Source organism: Orycteropus afer, unplaced genomic scaffold (genome assembly GCF_000298275.1).
Source record: "Orycteropus afer afer isolate SDZICR_OR568_19922 unplaced genomic scaffold, OryAfe1.0 scaffold00320, whole genome shotgun sequence".
Classification (NCBI taxonomy): Eukaryota; Metazoa; Chordata; class Mammalia; order Tubulidentata; family Orycteropodidae; genus Orycteropus; species Orycteropus afer.
Genome location: NW_006921907.1, coordinates 2716804 through 2732269, shown reverse-complemented (window position 1 = coordinate 2732269; position 15466 = coordinate 2716804). Strand labels below are relative to the sequence as shown.

Sequence of the window (15466 nt, the reverse complement as noted above, 5' to 3'; positions counted from 1 at the left end):
CTCCATAGCAACAATTTTATTTTTGTTTGTTTGGTAAGCTTTTTAAAAATACTGATATCCAGGACCCACACTCAAGAGATTGTTTTAATTAGTTTTTGTGAACACATGACACACACCCCAGATAAGTATAAACATTAAAATTCAAGGGAGTCATTTGCTTTTTAACTTTTGCATCGAGCCTTTCACATGAAACATTCTTACTACTTTCTTACTCTATGTGGGAAATAAACTTCATGAGGAGAATCAAAATGTTTTTATGTTGAAATGTTTATTTTACATAATCTATTATATCAACTATTAAAGCCTTTTTTTAAAATCTGCATACATGTAACAGGTGGTGGTAAAGCAAGGTTTATACCTAATAACATGGATTAGCAGTGACTCAGTATAATATTGGGAACCATGATCTGTGAGTTTTGGGAAGCATTGTTAATTAAAATACATACAAATATTTTATCTTGCATCATTTTTTCAGATTCTAAACTGTCATATTTTGTTTAGCCTTTTTAATGAAATCATTTTCTTGTAGGTGAAAGCATTGAAGGAGAAGATTGAATCTGAAAAAGGGAAAGATGCCTTTCCGGTAGCAGGCCAAAAATTAATTTATGCAGGTATGGATTATATATTGAAGTTAATGTACCATTTCTTACTTACCATGATATTTAGGAATGGTTACCCTAAGATTTCTAGTGTATACAAATTGATTCCGTCAGAAACATGATAGTACAGATTGAAGCAGTGAGAAAGCAGTCATTTGCTTATGATAATAATATTCCATCTTCTCTTTATTCACATTTATCCTATAGATTTGTGTGTGTGTGTGATTTGGGTGTAATATTACAAAGCAGATTTGTTTCACATTCAGTGGTTCATAGACATTTTGTTTCATGACACTGATTATAATCCTTACAGTGTTGTACCAGCTTTCCTCCTATTTTTCCTCCCTGTGGTTACCTCTTCCCTGTGTTCTTCTTGCCTATGCATTCCTGCCTGCCTAGCTTTCTCCCTGTGCAAACATTGCCCTTCTGATCTGCCATGGTTATGTTCTAGGAGTGCATCTCCTTGGTGTAGTTGTTCAACTTGTAGGCCTCTGCTGTTTGGCTGAGAGCCATGGGAGTGAGTCCAGTTCCAGATCTGAAGAGGGACTCGGGGCCATAGTCTCAGGGTTTTCACCAGTCTCCATCTGACCAGTAATCCTTGTCTCTTTTTATGTTTTTGAATTTTGTTCCACGTTTTTTTCTCCCACTCTATCTAGGATCTCCAATTTTCTTCCTTTCCAGATAGTTGGCATAGCTGGGCACCATCTAGTTCTTCTTTTCTCAGGGTTGTGTAGGCTGAGGTTCTTATGGTCCATTGGTTGTTTGGACTAATTGTTTCCGTGTATCTTTGATTTTTTTCACTCTTCTTTGCTCTGCATGAGGAAAGACCAGTAGTTGCATCTCAGATGGCCACTTGCAAGCTTTTAAGACCAAAATAGGATGTGGAACAATTTTTTTGTGTACTGTATTGTGCCAGTTGAGCTTAATGTCCTCCGTGACTACATCCTATAGATCTTTTCAGTGTTCTTAGTTTTATTTGGTCTTGCAGGCATCACAAAATTGGATTTTGTGTTTCTGTTTCATCTGAGCATCTATTTTAACTACCAAAATTGGCTGAAGAATATGGAAAATCTTATAAGTCAGAAGACATTATAGGTAGTAGTCCTTTATAGTGAATGAACCAAACCCATTGAGTTGATTCCAACTCATAGGGACCCTGTAGGACAGAGAAGAACTGTCACAAAGGGTTTCCAAAGCTTAAATCTTTTTCTGAAGTAGACTGCCACATCTGTTTCCTGCAGAGCAGCTAATGGGTTTTAACTGCCTCCTTTTCGATTCACAGCCAAGCGCTTTAACCACTATGCCACCAGGGCTCCTAAGTAAATGACCAAACAAAATAAAACTCACTGCCATCAGGTTGATCTGACTCATAGCTACACCCATGGGGTTTCCAAGGCTGTAAATCTTTACGGAAGCAGACTGCCTTATCTTTCTTCCACAGAGGAGCGACCGTTTGGCTAATAGTCAGGTGCCTTAACTCCTACACCAGCAGAGCTCCTTAACTATCCTCATGGAACCAAACCAAACCAAACTCACTGCCATCGAGTCAATTCCAACTCATAGCGACCTTCTTTGGGTTTCTGAGGCAGTAAATCTTTATGGAAGTAGATTAGCCAGTCTTCCTTCCTCAGAGTAACCAGGAAAATATATATTAAAATAGTCTTGATGACATCTGAATTTTGTGGGGGAAAATTATTTTCTTTGTTCTTCAAAGGAAATACTAACCATGAATCTTTGGGGTTGTCCATAGTTTGGGTCTTGGATTGCCCATGGGTTGTCTTTTCTTGGACAGAGATTTTGTAGTATTAACTGGTTTAGAGGACTGAGCCAGTTTAGAGGAAATATTTATCTTTATCTTGATCTATTGGTTCAGATTTTTCTTTGGAGAAAGAATTGATAGAATTGCAGTTGGTGATAATTTAATTAATAGAAAATTATTTTAACTCAGTTATGTGTAAGATGAAAATTACTGTGCCTTAAATAACACCTTTTCTCTTAATATGTTAGGCAAAATCCTCAATGATGATACGGCTCTCAAAGAATATAAAATTGATGAGAAAAACTTCGTGGTGGTGATGGTGACAAAAGTAAGTTTTAGCCTTACTCTGTGTATCTTTATGCATGCATGTGACTCTTAAACAGCCTTACTCTGTGTATCTTTACGCATGCATGTGACTCTTGAACAGCCTTATTCTGTGTATCTTTATGCATGCATGTGAGTCTTAAACAGCCTTACTCTGTATATCTTTATGCATGCATGTGAGTCTAAAAAAAAAAGACCTCAAGTCTAACCTTTGCACTGTTACATCAACATAGTTTATACACATACATAAAATTATGCACTTACTTGCAATTAATGGCTTTAAGAATTTACCTCGTGTCAACCATACAGTTAATAATTTTATACAGTTGTAGTTTCAATACAATTTTTAAATCGATTAAAAACAACTGATACAGTAGTAAAATGTCATGTTAAAAACTAGTAGGTTTTACCTGGGTAGTAAAATCACTAATTATATAATTATTAGTAAATAGTATTTTATTAGAAATTGAATTTCTAAAAAATTCAATTTCTTATTTTATAATTTTTAATAAAGGTTCCTTAAAGGGTCTTCCTAAATTATATGTGAGGTCCAACAAACTCCTCAATGCAGAAAAGACATGTAGACTCAGCATTTCAGTCATATTTCTTGGAACTTCTTTGTAATTTATTGGAATGAAATATATGTGATGGTTCGTACAAGTGAAAAATTTCCTGTAAAGCAGAGAATGAATGAATTCTCTCTGAGTCTTTGTTTGATTGATAAACTTACTTATTTAATGGTCTGTAATTCTGCACTCTGGCTCTGGCAGCTAACAGCAGCAGCCATGTCATGGAGAGTGTGGCGGACAGCGTGCGGTGCTGCCCATCATACTCATGACTGGATTGTATCCAGTGGGAATAATGTTGCCTGGAACTCTGAATGAGTGAAACCAGTTCATCAGGGACCAAACTAGAGTGTGCTTTATTTTCTTTCTAAGTTACAAAATATTTGATACAAGTAATAGAAAGTAGAGTTAAACAAATGCATTTTAATCAATGGCATACCTTAAACCAAACCAAACTTACTGCTGTCAAGTTGGATCCGACTCATAGTGACCCCTCCTTGGGTTTTTGAGGCAGCATCACTATGGAAGTAGATTGCCCAACCTTCCTTCCGAGAAGTGGCTGATGGGTTTGAACCGCCAGCCTTCTGGTTAGCAGTCAGATGCCTTAGGCACTACACCACCAGAGCTCCTGCTTAGAAATAAAAAGTGAGCAGTTTACACATATCAGCTTGAGTTTTTAACCCATTAAGAGCCATATTGATTTTGCCATGTTGAAGCATTTGCTCCTTCAGAGTTAAATTTTAAATGTGGAGGAACACAAGCAGGAGAGGAAGTCTTGTCCCGTCCAGTTGTAGCATACATCGCACTTAACAGAAAATGTAATAACCACGTATTCTGGCGTGTGTCATTATTAAACTTATTTCTGTTAGTGTTACAATTATATATGTATATATATTTTAAGATGGTACTGCAATTTGGGTGAAAGTTTACATAGCAAATTAATTTCTTTATCAATAGTTGATACACACATTGTTCTGTGACTTCATTTGAAATCCCCACAATGTGTCAGTACTCTGCCTTTTTCTCCTGGGGTCCCTGTTTCCATTCCTTCTGTTCCCTGCCTGTCTTCTCACCCTTGGTTTTGGGCAGATACAGTCCTTTTGGTCTCATGTGGTTAAGTATTGTGAGGGGCACATTCTTCATAACTAAGAATTAAGAAGAGTAGACCCCAGAATAGACTCTTGATTTTGAGGAATAGATACTCAAAACCCATTTATTCTTTTACATAGGATACTAATGATAGTAGAGTCCAGTAATGAGGAGAAGGGGGGCTACACCATAGAACTATGAATAAATTATCTTACTACAGAGAAGAGACAGGAAAAAACAGTGTCAAAAGCAAGCAGAAGAACTTCAAAAAGCTGAAGCTCTTGGTACCATTTAGTCTAAAGCTAAATGGTCCTTTGTGGCAACAGACCTTGAGGTGATGGAGTATTACAGTATGTTGGTTATAAATGATGAAGAAAATATGGAATAAATACAATGCATTTAAAAATATTTTCATCTAGATAAAGTTTTGGTGCTTAAATGTCGATAAGTCTTCACCTGTAGGAACCTCCAGTTTATCTAGAAGGACACATTTTCTGAGGATTAGAGTTCATTGGATTTGGATAGTATTAATAAACTGCAGATTATTATATTGACTGTCAAGAAAGATACAGAGCCTGATACAAGACCCCTAGAATATGAAAAGAAAGGAGTAAATACCATTCGTATTTTTAAGATAATTTATATATGTACTTATCGGCTTTGAAAGCATTCAATAAAGTGAATCATACTCTCAATATTAATCACATTAATTATATTACTTTACAGAATTATTTCGAAGTTACAACTTTGTATTAGTGTTTTGCTTATAGCATCCTTTAAGAATATGGTCTAATTAGAAATGGGAGAGTAATTTGCTACTTTATCATAATTGACTCTTTGCTTTTTAATGGCATTTAGCCCAAAGCAGTGACAACACCAGCACCAGCTACAACTCAGCAGTCAAACCCTGCCGCGACTCCTGCAGTGAGTTCCTCTACAGCAGCAGCCGTGGCACTGCCCCCAGCCCCTGCCCCTGCCCCTGCCCCTGCTTTGGCTCCCACGTCCACACCAGCATCCATCACTGCAGCATCCACAGCAACATCTTCTGAACCTGCACCTGCTACTGCAACTAAACAGGAGAAACCTGCAGAGAAGCCAGCAGAAACACCAGTGGCTGCTAGTCCAACATCAACTGACAGGTAAGCACTGGCCTGGAGGACACTGTGTCTCAATATCTTTGTAACAAGAACTTCATGCCTTTATTTATTTTGATTGTTATTTTACTCAAACTGACTTTCTATCCACTATCTTAAACTGTTTGAAATTTTAAACTCTAACTAAAACATGTGCTTATATCTGGTAGTACAAATCCCATAATCTGGATTTCTGTACTTGTTTTTTTTGGGGGGGGGGGTCAAAGTAATTTTTTACTTTGTGTAGAAAAGTTAGAAGATAAAAATGATCAGAAAGAACAAGAATTCTAAAATAACGATACTTTGCCCCATCCTTATTTATATTTTATCTCTATATTCTTCCTGACTATTGTCATTTATATCATAAATATCCTTCCATGTCAGCAAATGTTTCCATTTGCCAAATAGTTTACCATTGTGTTTGGAAGTTAGCTCTGTAACTTCTAGCCAAGTAATTAACTTCTTAGGGTTTTTTCCATCATCTGTAAAATGTGGATAACAGTAGGATCTATCTCATAGAGTTGTTCTAAGGATGAAATAAAACAATAAAGGTGAGAGTTGTAAAATAGCACATGGCACACAGGAAGAGTGAAATAAGTGGTGTTGTTGTGTGCCGTCGAGTCAGACCCGACTCATGGTGACCCCTCCTTGGGTTTCCAAGGCAGTATCACTGCAGAAGTAGATTGCCCCATCTTCCTTCTGAGGAGGGTGGCTAGTGGGTTTGAACCGCCAGCCTTCTGCTTAGCAGTCAGATGCCTTAGGCACTACACTACCAGAGCTCCCGAAATAAGTGTTAGCTGTTTATTTCACATAATACCTTTTGGACATGCAGATTATTTTGATTTTTCACTGTTACCGATTTCAGTACCTTTGTGACGAACTTAATACAGATGTTTAAGCTTTTGCCTGTGTAGATCTTTCAAAAAAGGAAAAAATAAGTGTATAACTTATGGGATATTGTGTCACACTTCTACATTTGCAAAGAGTGGATAAGAATTAAACTTACTGTACTTATTTATTTCAATGTTCTTGTATTTTTCAATCTAAAATTTTACTACTATGATGAAGGCTGTTAATTTGAGATTTTAACTATTTTTCTACACACTGTTATGAACAGAATCAGGTAACAAGTGCCTTTTCAGTGTCTCCTTTCTGTTTAACACTGTGCTTAGAAGAATACAAAGTACTAGTGTATTTGGGAACAAGAAAGCATTTTTTGTAGGAAGGTGACAGGTTAGAATTATTAAGCACTTTATAACAAAGATTATTTTTTATCATTGATGAAAAAAATGACCAATGGAAATGTGTTAGTTAGGATTCACTTGGTTGGAAAGAGCTCAGACTGATAGACAGATGGCCATCTGGAAGTATTCAGGGGAATCCTCCCTGATGAGCATGAACTGAACTGTGGCTGGTCTTCGCTGGCAGTCAGAGTGATGATTCTTCATTCCAGTTCTTTGCCTTGAAGGTATAGTTTTCATTTCTAGTAGGCGCTGAGTCGCCTGGTTCACTGTTCATTCAGGGCCTCTTTCCAAGGACGGTGTTCCCTGAGCAGAGGGTATAGGTGCAGGTAATAAAATACCTTCCTTATGCCTGCTCAGCTACTTTGTTTTAGGCATCTCAGGATACCATCACCTAACTTGAACCATTTCTGTCATGAGCAACTGGAAATGTATTTAACTCTCTTACCTAATAGGAGATTACCCAGAGTCAGGTTGAGTTATTATATAAAAGGGCTGTTGATAATTTCTGTATATGGGAGGATACTTACAAGTTAACAAGTTGATATCCCAAAATATTTAAACATGGTAATCTTAATTAGATCTGTTTTGTCAGTAAAGTTTATCTTATTTTTCTCTGGCGGTGTAGTGCCTAAGGCATTTGACTGCTAACCAGAAGGCTGGTGGTTCAAACCCACCAGCCACTCCTTGGAAGGAAGATTGGGCAATCTACTTCCATAGAGATATTGTGTCACAATTAAAAGTGTGAGAATTTAAAAATTTATCAGTGTGTTTGTTAGAAGAGGTTAATTTGCTCATATCCTCAGTTTAAATTTATTTCTTTGTAATCACTATTCTTTTTATTTCTTGCTAGAGGTGCACTTGTATTCACCTGTTCAAATGGTTACAAAAATGAGTTGATGGTCAGTGATCCAAGAAAGGGACTGGAGTCCCTTACTTAGTGGGACTTTGAACACCATTGACTTTTATTTCCCAAAATTACGTATTCAGAGAAGGATGACATAGGAAGAGAAGGACCACAGAAAACAGTCTGTTTAATTGTGCCTTACTCCTTCATCTGGGCTTTAAAACATTAGCATCCTGCAAAGCACAAACCGTGCAGAGATGATTATCAGGAAGATATGTTGGTATGAATTTGACGGATGTTGGGAAGTTTGCCCATAGCCGCTGGCCTGGCATTTTATTGTTAGGGATTTGTTCCTTTAGTTCAGTTTTGTTCTTTAAAAACAACTTGTTACAGTGCCAATTCTGTTGTTTGTTTCTGTCTTAGAGAAGTGAGACAAGGACTATTACTTATAATCAGGGACAAATTGGAATCAACACCAACAACCATCAGGAAAGAAATGGCTGATTTGTGATGTATTCATACTAGAAAACAGTGCAACTCAAAGTGTGGTGGCCAGTAGGTAGCATCAGCATCACCAGAGAGTTTTTTTGAAATGAATTCTTAGGTACCACCCTAGATCTCTAAATCAGAATTACCTGGGCATGGGTCCTACAAGTCTATTTTAATAAGCATTTATCAAAACTAAAGTCTGAGAGGCTGTGATATCCAATATTATGGGCTGTTAAAGTATGTTGAACCATACATGTATTAAATGAATGTAGTTTCAAGGGTTTTGTTACTGAGTGAGAAAAGCAACCTGCAATACTTTACTCTTATCTGTAAGGCTTAAAAAGAATTTTTTAAAACAATGTGTGAAATGGTGCAAATTGTTCTGTAAGAGAAAAGTAATGAGGGGGGCTATCCTACCAGATACTAAAATGTATTATACATTATAATGAATAAAGCAGTTTAGAATAGTTCATATTTGAAAGATTACTTAGTGAAATAGACAGTAATCTATAAATAGACCCAACTAGGTACCAAAAACCAAACCCACTGCTGTCCAGTCAATTCCAACTCATAGGGACCCTATAGGACAGGGTAGACCTGCCCCATAGGGTTTCCAAGGCTGTACTTCTTTATAGACACATACTGCCATATCTTTGTCTTATGGAGCCACTGGTGGGTTCAAACTGCCGACATTTGGTTCACAACCAAGCACTTTGTAACCACTGCACCACTGGGGCTCCTTCAAATAAGTGGTTGTTGTTAGGTGCCGTTGAGTTGTCTCTGACTTATGGTGACCCTATGCACAGCAGAATGAAATAACTGCCCAGTCCTGGGCCAGTCTCATGATCCTTGCTGTACCTGAGCCCATTGTTGCAGCCACTGTGTCAATCCATCTCATTGAGGGCCTTGCCCTTTTTTGCTGACCTTCCACTTTACCAAGCATGATATCTTTCTCTAGCGAATGGTCCCTTCTGACAACATGACTAATGTAGGTGAGATGAAGTTTGTCCATTCTTGCTTCCAAGGAGCATTCTGGCTGCACTTCTTCCAGGACAGATTTGTTAGTTCTTCTGGCAGTCCATGTTATTTTCAGTATTCTTTGTCAACACCACAACTCAAAAGCATCAACTCTTTTTCGGTCTTCCTTATTCATTGTCCAGCTCTCACATGCATAAGAGGTGATTGAAAATACCATGGCTTGGGTTAGGCACACCTTAGTCTTCAAGGAGACAGACGTCTTTGCTCTTTAGCACTTGGAGGAGGCCTTTTGTAGCAGATTTGCCCAATGTAATATGTTGTCTGATATCTTGACTGCTGCTTCCATTGATGTTGATTGTAGAACCAAGTAATATGAAGTGATATTAACGAAGTAATATGAAATCCTTGACAACTTCAGTCTTTTCTCCATCCATCATGAAGCTATTTATTGGACTGTTTGTGAGGATTTCAAATAGATACAGGACCTTATAAGATAAAGATATAATTTTAGACCACTGGCTGAAAAACTTTAGCATAAATGCCTGTCTTCTGAGGGAAAAAAAGAGGGATTCCCACATACCTTACACTCAGAATAATAAATCCTAGATGGATAAAGAGTTCATGTAAAAATGAAACTGTAAACTGTAGGAGAACAAAGGAGAGATAAAATAATCTTAGCTTGGAGGAGTCCTTCCTAAGCAAGGTAACTCAGTAAATCATTTAAATGTATATATATGTAGAAGTTGATAAATTTGACTACAGAAAGCATTTAAAAGTTAGGGAGCAGAGTCAAGATTCCTTAACAAGAGCTTGATTTTACCCATTGGATGGAGTACTGTGCATCTGTAGGACAAAATGAAGTAGGTCTGGTTGTGCTTATATATAATAGTTGTTAAGTTAGAAGCTGCTGTTCTTTGAAATATAAACTGACAGTAGTAGTCGTCTCTAGAGCCAGGCTTGGCCAGGAGAGTTAATTTTTCTGTATGTTGTTCTTTTTGAAATTTTTCTTCTGTACATGTTAATTTTACTATCTCATTGCTGAAGCCATATACCAAGGGATTATTTTGATCATGATCATACTTAGAGTCTTACTATGCCAGGCACTTTGCTGAGTTCTTTGCAAGCAGTAGTGTGGGCTGTATAGATACTGTCATTGACCACATCATATTGATGAAGAAACTGAGGCTTAGAAAGTTTAAGTAAATATATGAATTCAAACTTAGGTCCATTGCTTTTGCTCTGGTACAGTGCTTTCAGTACTGATGTCAGATGTGTTTGTGTTTTTAAAATTGGAACAGAGGTTGTGTGTGTGTATGTGTGTGTTTTAATTTAAACTGCTAACTACTACCTTAACTACTTTTGTAAACTTCAACTTATTTTTCTTAGGCCTGCATTTCATGGTCTTCCATTATCTCGTCTGTCTACTTTTTCCCGAGTCTCACATTCTGTAATTCTCTAATAGACATTTAGTCTTTTTGTACTGCTCTGCTTTAGGTTAGAACTTGAATTTATCCCACCCCTATACTTTTGTTTACTCTGTGTTCCTTGACTTGAATGTCTTCCTCTTTCAATTTCCTTGTTCAAAACTTATCAATAAGACTGACTTGACATCCTTGAGATGCCACTATATAAAGACTTCCTACTCCTTTCAAGCAGACTTTGATTGTGTGCTGTTTTGTCATGTACTCCTTTTGCTGTCTTTTCTACTGTGACTTGATTTATAGATTATTGAACTTCTCATCCTTTTTTAGGGAGGGGGCAATATTTCTTAAATAGAATAAGCTATCTGTAAGGATTTTATTTTATGTATATGGTTGTTAAAATGATGGATCTTGAATAGAATAAGGATTAAGATTGAAAATTCTTCCCAAATCTTAAGTAATATGTATAAAGCTTTTGAATTTAATCTAGATGGAAATTGAACATTTTAGTCAGACTTGTACATTTAATTAAAATCAAGTATTCTATTAAGGATGATAGGGGAAAAAGGACACGGATAGTGGTAATGGTTGTACAACGTGATGAATGTGATGTAGCACTGAATTGTACATGGAAAACATTTTGAAGTATCAAAAGTTTTGTTATATTTATTTTTACCACAAAAAATAAATCAAAGAATCTCTTTGTCAATTAGGTAGTTAGTAAACTTAGTGTAAGTTTTACATACTTTTGAAGTGTGATTTTCTGAAAACCTTTTACAGTACATCAGGAGATTCTTCTCGGTCAAACCTCTTTGAAGATGCAACAAGTGCACTTGGTAAGTATGTACTCTACCTTGTAGCTAACTTTGTAAGAGTTAGGTGAGAGGTTTCTGTGATCATGAAAATGTATTTATTTTTACAGTTGAGTATAATCAAGCTAGAAAATGATTTAGATAATAAGTTAGTTGCAAGGGGTTATATGTCCCTGGGTGGTGCAACTGTTCTGTGCTCAGCTGCTGATGTAGAGGGTGACAGTTCGAAGCCACCTAGCAATGCTGTGAAAGAAAGGCCTGGTGATCTGCTTTTGTAGATTGCCACCAAGAAAAACCCCGCGGAGCAATTCTGCTCTTAATACCTTGCGTTCCCATGAGTCAGGATTGACCTTATGACAGTAAGTTAATATGTCACTAAAGACTTTATATGTTAATATTTTATATATTGAAACCTTTAAAACACAGTATTAGAATTATGCATACTCCTTTCTTTAAATGATTCCCTGTTTCCAAATGTGAATTTAAAAGTAAATAATAACAAGGGTTAATTTGTATACAGATTTATTGTTATTAGGTCCTGTCGAGTCACTTCGGACTCTTAGCAACTCTGTGTACAACAGAGCAAAACACAGCCCAGCCCTGCACCACCCTCACAGTCTACAGTGCTGGGGCCCGTCGTTGCAGCCACTGTCAGTCCGTCTTGTTGAGGGTCTGGGCTTTTTTTTCTGACCCTGCATTTTATCAGGCATAATACCCTCCTCAAGGAATTGGTCTCTTCTGAAAACATGACTAAAGTACATGGAATGAAGTCTGGACCTCCTTGCTTCTAAGTAGCATTGTGGCTGTACTTCTTCTAAGACAGACTTACTCATTTTTCTAGCAGTACATGGTGTTTTCAGTATTCTTCCCCAACACCACGATTCAAATGCATCAATTCTTCTTTGGTCTTCCTTGTTCATTGTCCAGCTTTCACATGCATATGAGGCTATTGAAAATACCATGGCTTGTGTCTCGCACACCTTAGTCTTCAAAGTGCCATCTTTGCTCAGGGGTCTTTTGCAACGTATTTGCCCAGTGTAATGTGTCCTCTTGATTTCGTGAGTGTGCCTTCCATGGGCGTTGATTGTGGATCCAAGTAAAATGAAAGCCCTGACAACTTTAATCTTTTCTCCATTTATAATGAAGTTGCTTATTGGTCCAGTTGTGAGGATTTTTGTTTTCTTTCTGTTGGGGTGTAATCCGTACTGTAGACTATATGTGGTCTTTGATCTTCATCAAATGCTTCAAGTGCCCTTCCCAAAGAAAGGTGATCCAACAGACTGCAGATAGTATCAAACAATATCATTAATACCATATGCAAACAAAATTTTGCTGAAGATAATTCAAAAATGGTTGCAGCATTATATTGACTGGGAACTGCCAGAAATTTAAGCTGGATTCAGAAGAGGATGTGGAACAACAGATATCATTGCTGGTGGATCTTGGCTTACAGCAAAGAATAACAGAAAGATGTTTACTTTTTTTGGTTGCCTATGCAAAGGCATTCGACTGTGTGTATCATAACAAATTATAGATAACATGGGAATTCCAGAACACTTAATTATGCTCCTGAAAACCTGTATGTAGACCAAGAGTTAGCCATGAACAGACCAAGAGAATGCTGCATGGTTTAAAATCATGAAGAGTGTACATCAGGGTTGTTGATTTTTCACCATATTTATTCCATCTTATGCTGAGCAAATAATCCCAGAAGCTGGACTACATGAAGAAGACTGCGTTAGGATTGAAGGAAGACTCATTAACAACCTGCTGTATATAGATAGGGAACCAGAAGGCTGGCGGTTCAAACCCACCAGTCACTCCCTGGAGATTGGGCAATCTACTTCCCAAACCCACCAGTCACTCCCTGGAGATTGGGCAATCTACTTCCCAAACCCACCAGTCACTCCCTGGAGATTGGGCAATCTACTTCCGTAGTAATACTGCCTTGGTAACCCAAGGAGGGGTCACTGTGAGTTGGATCAGCTCCATGGCAGTGAGTTAGTTTTTGTATGTAGATAACACAACCCTGCTTACTGAAAGTGAAGAAGTCTTGAAGCACTTCCTGATGAAGATCAAAGACTACAGCTTTTAGTGTTGATTACACTTTAATGGTTTTATTAGTGTCCTTGAAATGAGTGTAACATTGTACTGGATCAGCCTCACCCTTCATCTTTGTTCACCTTTGACTTTCATTTCCATTTTGTGATCCTGTCAGTGCCCATATTCGTCTGGTTGCTTGCATTGTACTTGAAACAAAATGCTTTTATCCCAACTTTAATTTTATCTATTAAGTGATGTCTTTCTGTATGCCCCCTGACCCCTAATCTGTCAAAATTAATCATATTCCTTCCCCGCCCCCCATTTTCCCATAGTGACATCTTTGATAGGATTCCCATTATGCCTTCTAATTGTTGGTGTATAGGCTGCCAAGAGAGCCCTTTGGTGCTCTTCTGTATTACTAGAAATACGATGAGAAGAAGCAGGGAAGTCGAACACCCTGGAAGACCGTGAACAGCAGCTTCACTGTGGTACGGCTTTGCATCTTCCTATCTCCTAGAGCAGCCATTCTCAGCGTTTTGGTCTCAGGATCCCTGTACTCTTCACTCTTTAATTTACAGTCTCAGTTGGTATCCTCCTCCTTTAAACTCTGTTTCTTTGACTTCTGTGACAGTACTCTTGTCCTGATTGGCACCTTTTTCTGTTCCTTTTTGAGTTTTATAGTTTTTTAACCTGCTCCTTAAATGTATGGTTTTTCTACGGTTAGCTCTGTTTAGACCATACTTCAAAGTTGAGACAATAAGAATGGTAAATATACCTATATACTTGAAGGGTTCCAGGAATTTTAGCTCTAGTACAGGCCTTTCTGAGCTCCCAGGCTTATTCTCTAAAGCCAGCCTTACAAACCTCACAAACTCCTTAGTTTCTCAGTGACTCGCCTTTTACTTCTTCATCTGATTCTTTTCTTTTGGTGCCTTCTGTAATTACTCGTACCATCATCCATTTGCTGCTCTTACAAATTGGCGTCCTCCTTGACCTCCCTGCTGCTCTTGGCTCTGTGAACCAGTCAGCCTCTTGATATTCCTCCTTGAAGTCTCTGAAATATGTTTCTACTGCCATTGCGGAGCCTTAGTTCACGTCTTTGCCTCATTGAGACAGTTGCATTTTCCCCTTCTAACTAGTCTCTTCCCTGCCAAAGTGAACTTTATAAGAGACAAATCTAGTGGAGTCATTATTTGTCTCTTTATTAGTTTGTCATACCTTGAAAATAAATTCAAGGTAAGGTTTTTGATTCCTTTCTCTCTAGACTCATTAGTTCTATCTGTTATCTGTTGTCCCTAGTTTTTGCATTTTTTGCCTTCAGTTTGTTAAGATCTAAGTGTCAATCCACTACCAGGTGTTTCTTCTTGATTTTTATAACTTTGTTCATTAGCAAACATGATTTTAGAAGGCATTGCATAGTAACTAGGAATGTAGTCTCTGGCGTCTAGTAGCCTGTGTTGGTGTCTTTACTACCAGGAGTTAACCATTGAGACCTTGAGCAAGTTACTAATCTCTCTAAGCCTCAGCCTCATCGTCTTTAAAAGGAAGTGAAAATAAAGCTATCTTGTAAAGCTTTTGTGAGAGTGGAGTGAGAAGCACCATGTTAAAATAGTGTAGTTTCAATATTATAGAACTATTAGCTGATCCCTGTCTCTGGAAACTAAACTACTTAAAGCATGTTACCACTTTAGTAGCTTTGTGCTAACATCATATCAATGGGTAACTAAGAAAATAAAATACAGTTAAAAGTGCTATATGAATTGGGTAGGAAAAGGTGAAGTGTCAAAAGCAGAATTTACTAAGTGAGATTTAGGTTTTATAGCTGTACTTTCATAACTGTTAAATACCTTTATTATTGAAAAGCCTGCAGAAATACATCGTTTATTGCACATATTGAGCATCAGCTGTGTCTTAGGGAAACTGATACAGACTGACACAGTGCAGTCCCTTGGAGTGGTTGAATCTTCATTCAGAGATGGCAAAAATATTTTAGAAAGAAACAAAATAAATTGCAAATCATGACAACTGATATTAAGAAAACAAGTAAGGGTTTCCATAAAGAAGAATGGAGAGGGGATGGCTACATAAGGTGGTTAGGCAATATCTGTCCACTACTGTAACTTTTGAGAGTTGGAGCATGGGCAGAAACTAGCCATCCAAAGGCA

General features: G+C 37.5%; 1 protein-coding gene across 1 annotated transcript in view; it reads left to right on the top strand.

Annotated features, from left to right (window-relative positions):
* The window catches only part of RAD23B (RAD23 homolog B, nucleotide excision repair protein), a 55213-nt gene that overhangs the window by 22788 nt on the left and 16959 nt on the right, over positions 1-15466 (top strand). The window contains exons 2-5 of the mRNA XM_007951940.2: positions 530-611; positions 2607-2686; positions 5196-5476; positions 11227-11282. Coding sequence (XP_007950131.1) covers positions 530-611; positions 2607-2686; positions 5196-5476; positions 11227-11282 — 499 coding nt within the window. The remainder of the gene's footprint in view (positions 1-529; positions 612-2606; positions 2687-5195; positions 5477-11226; positions 11283-15466) is intronic.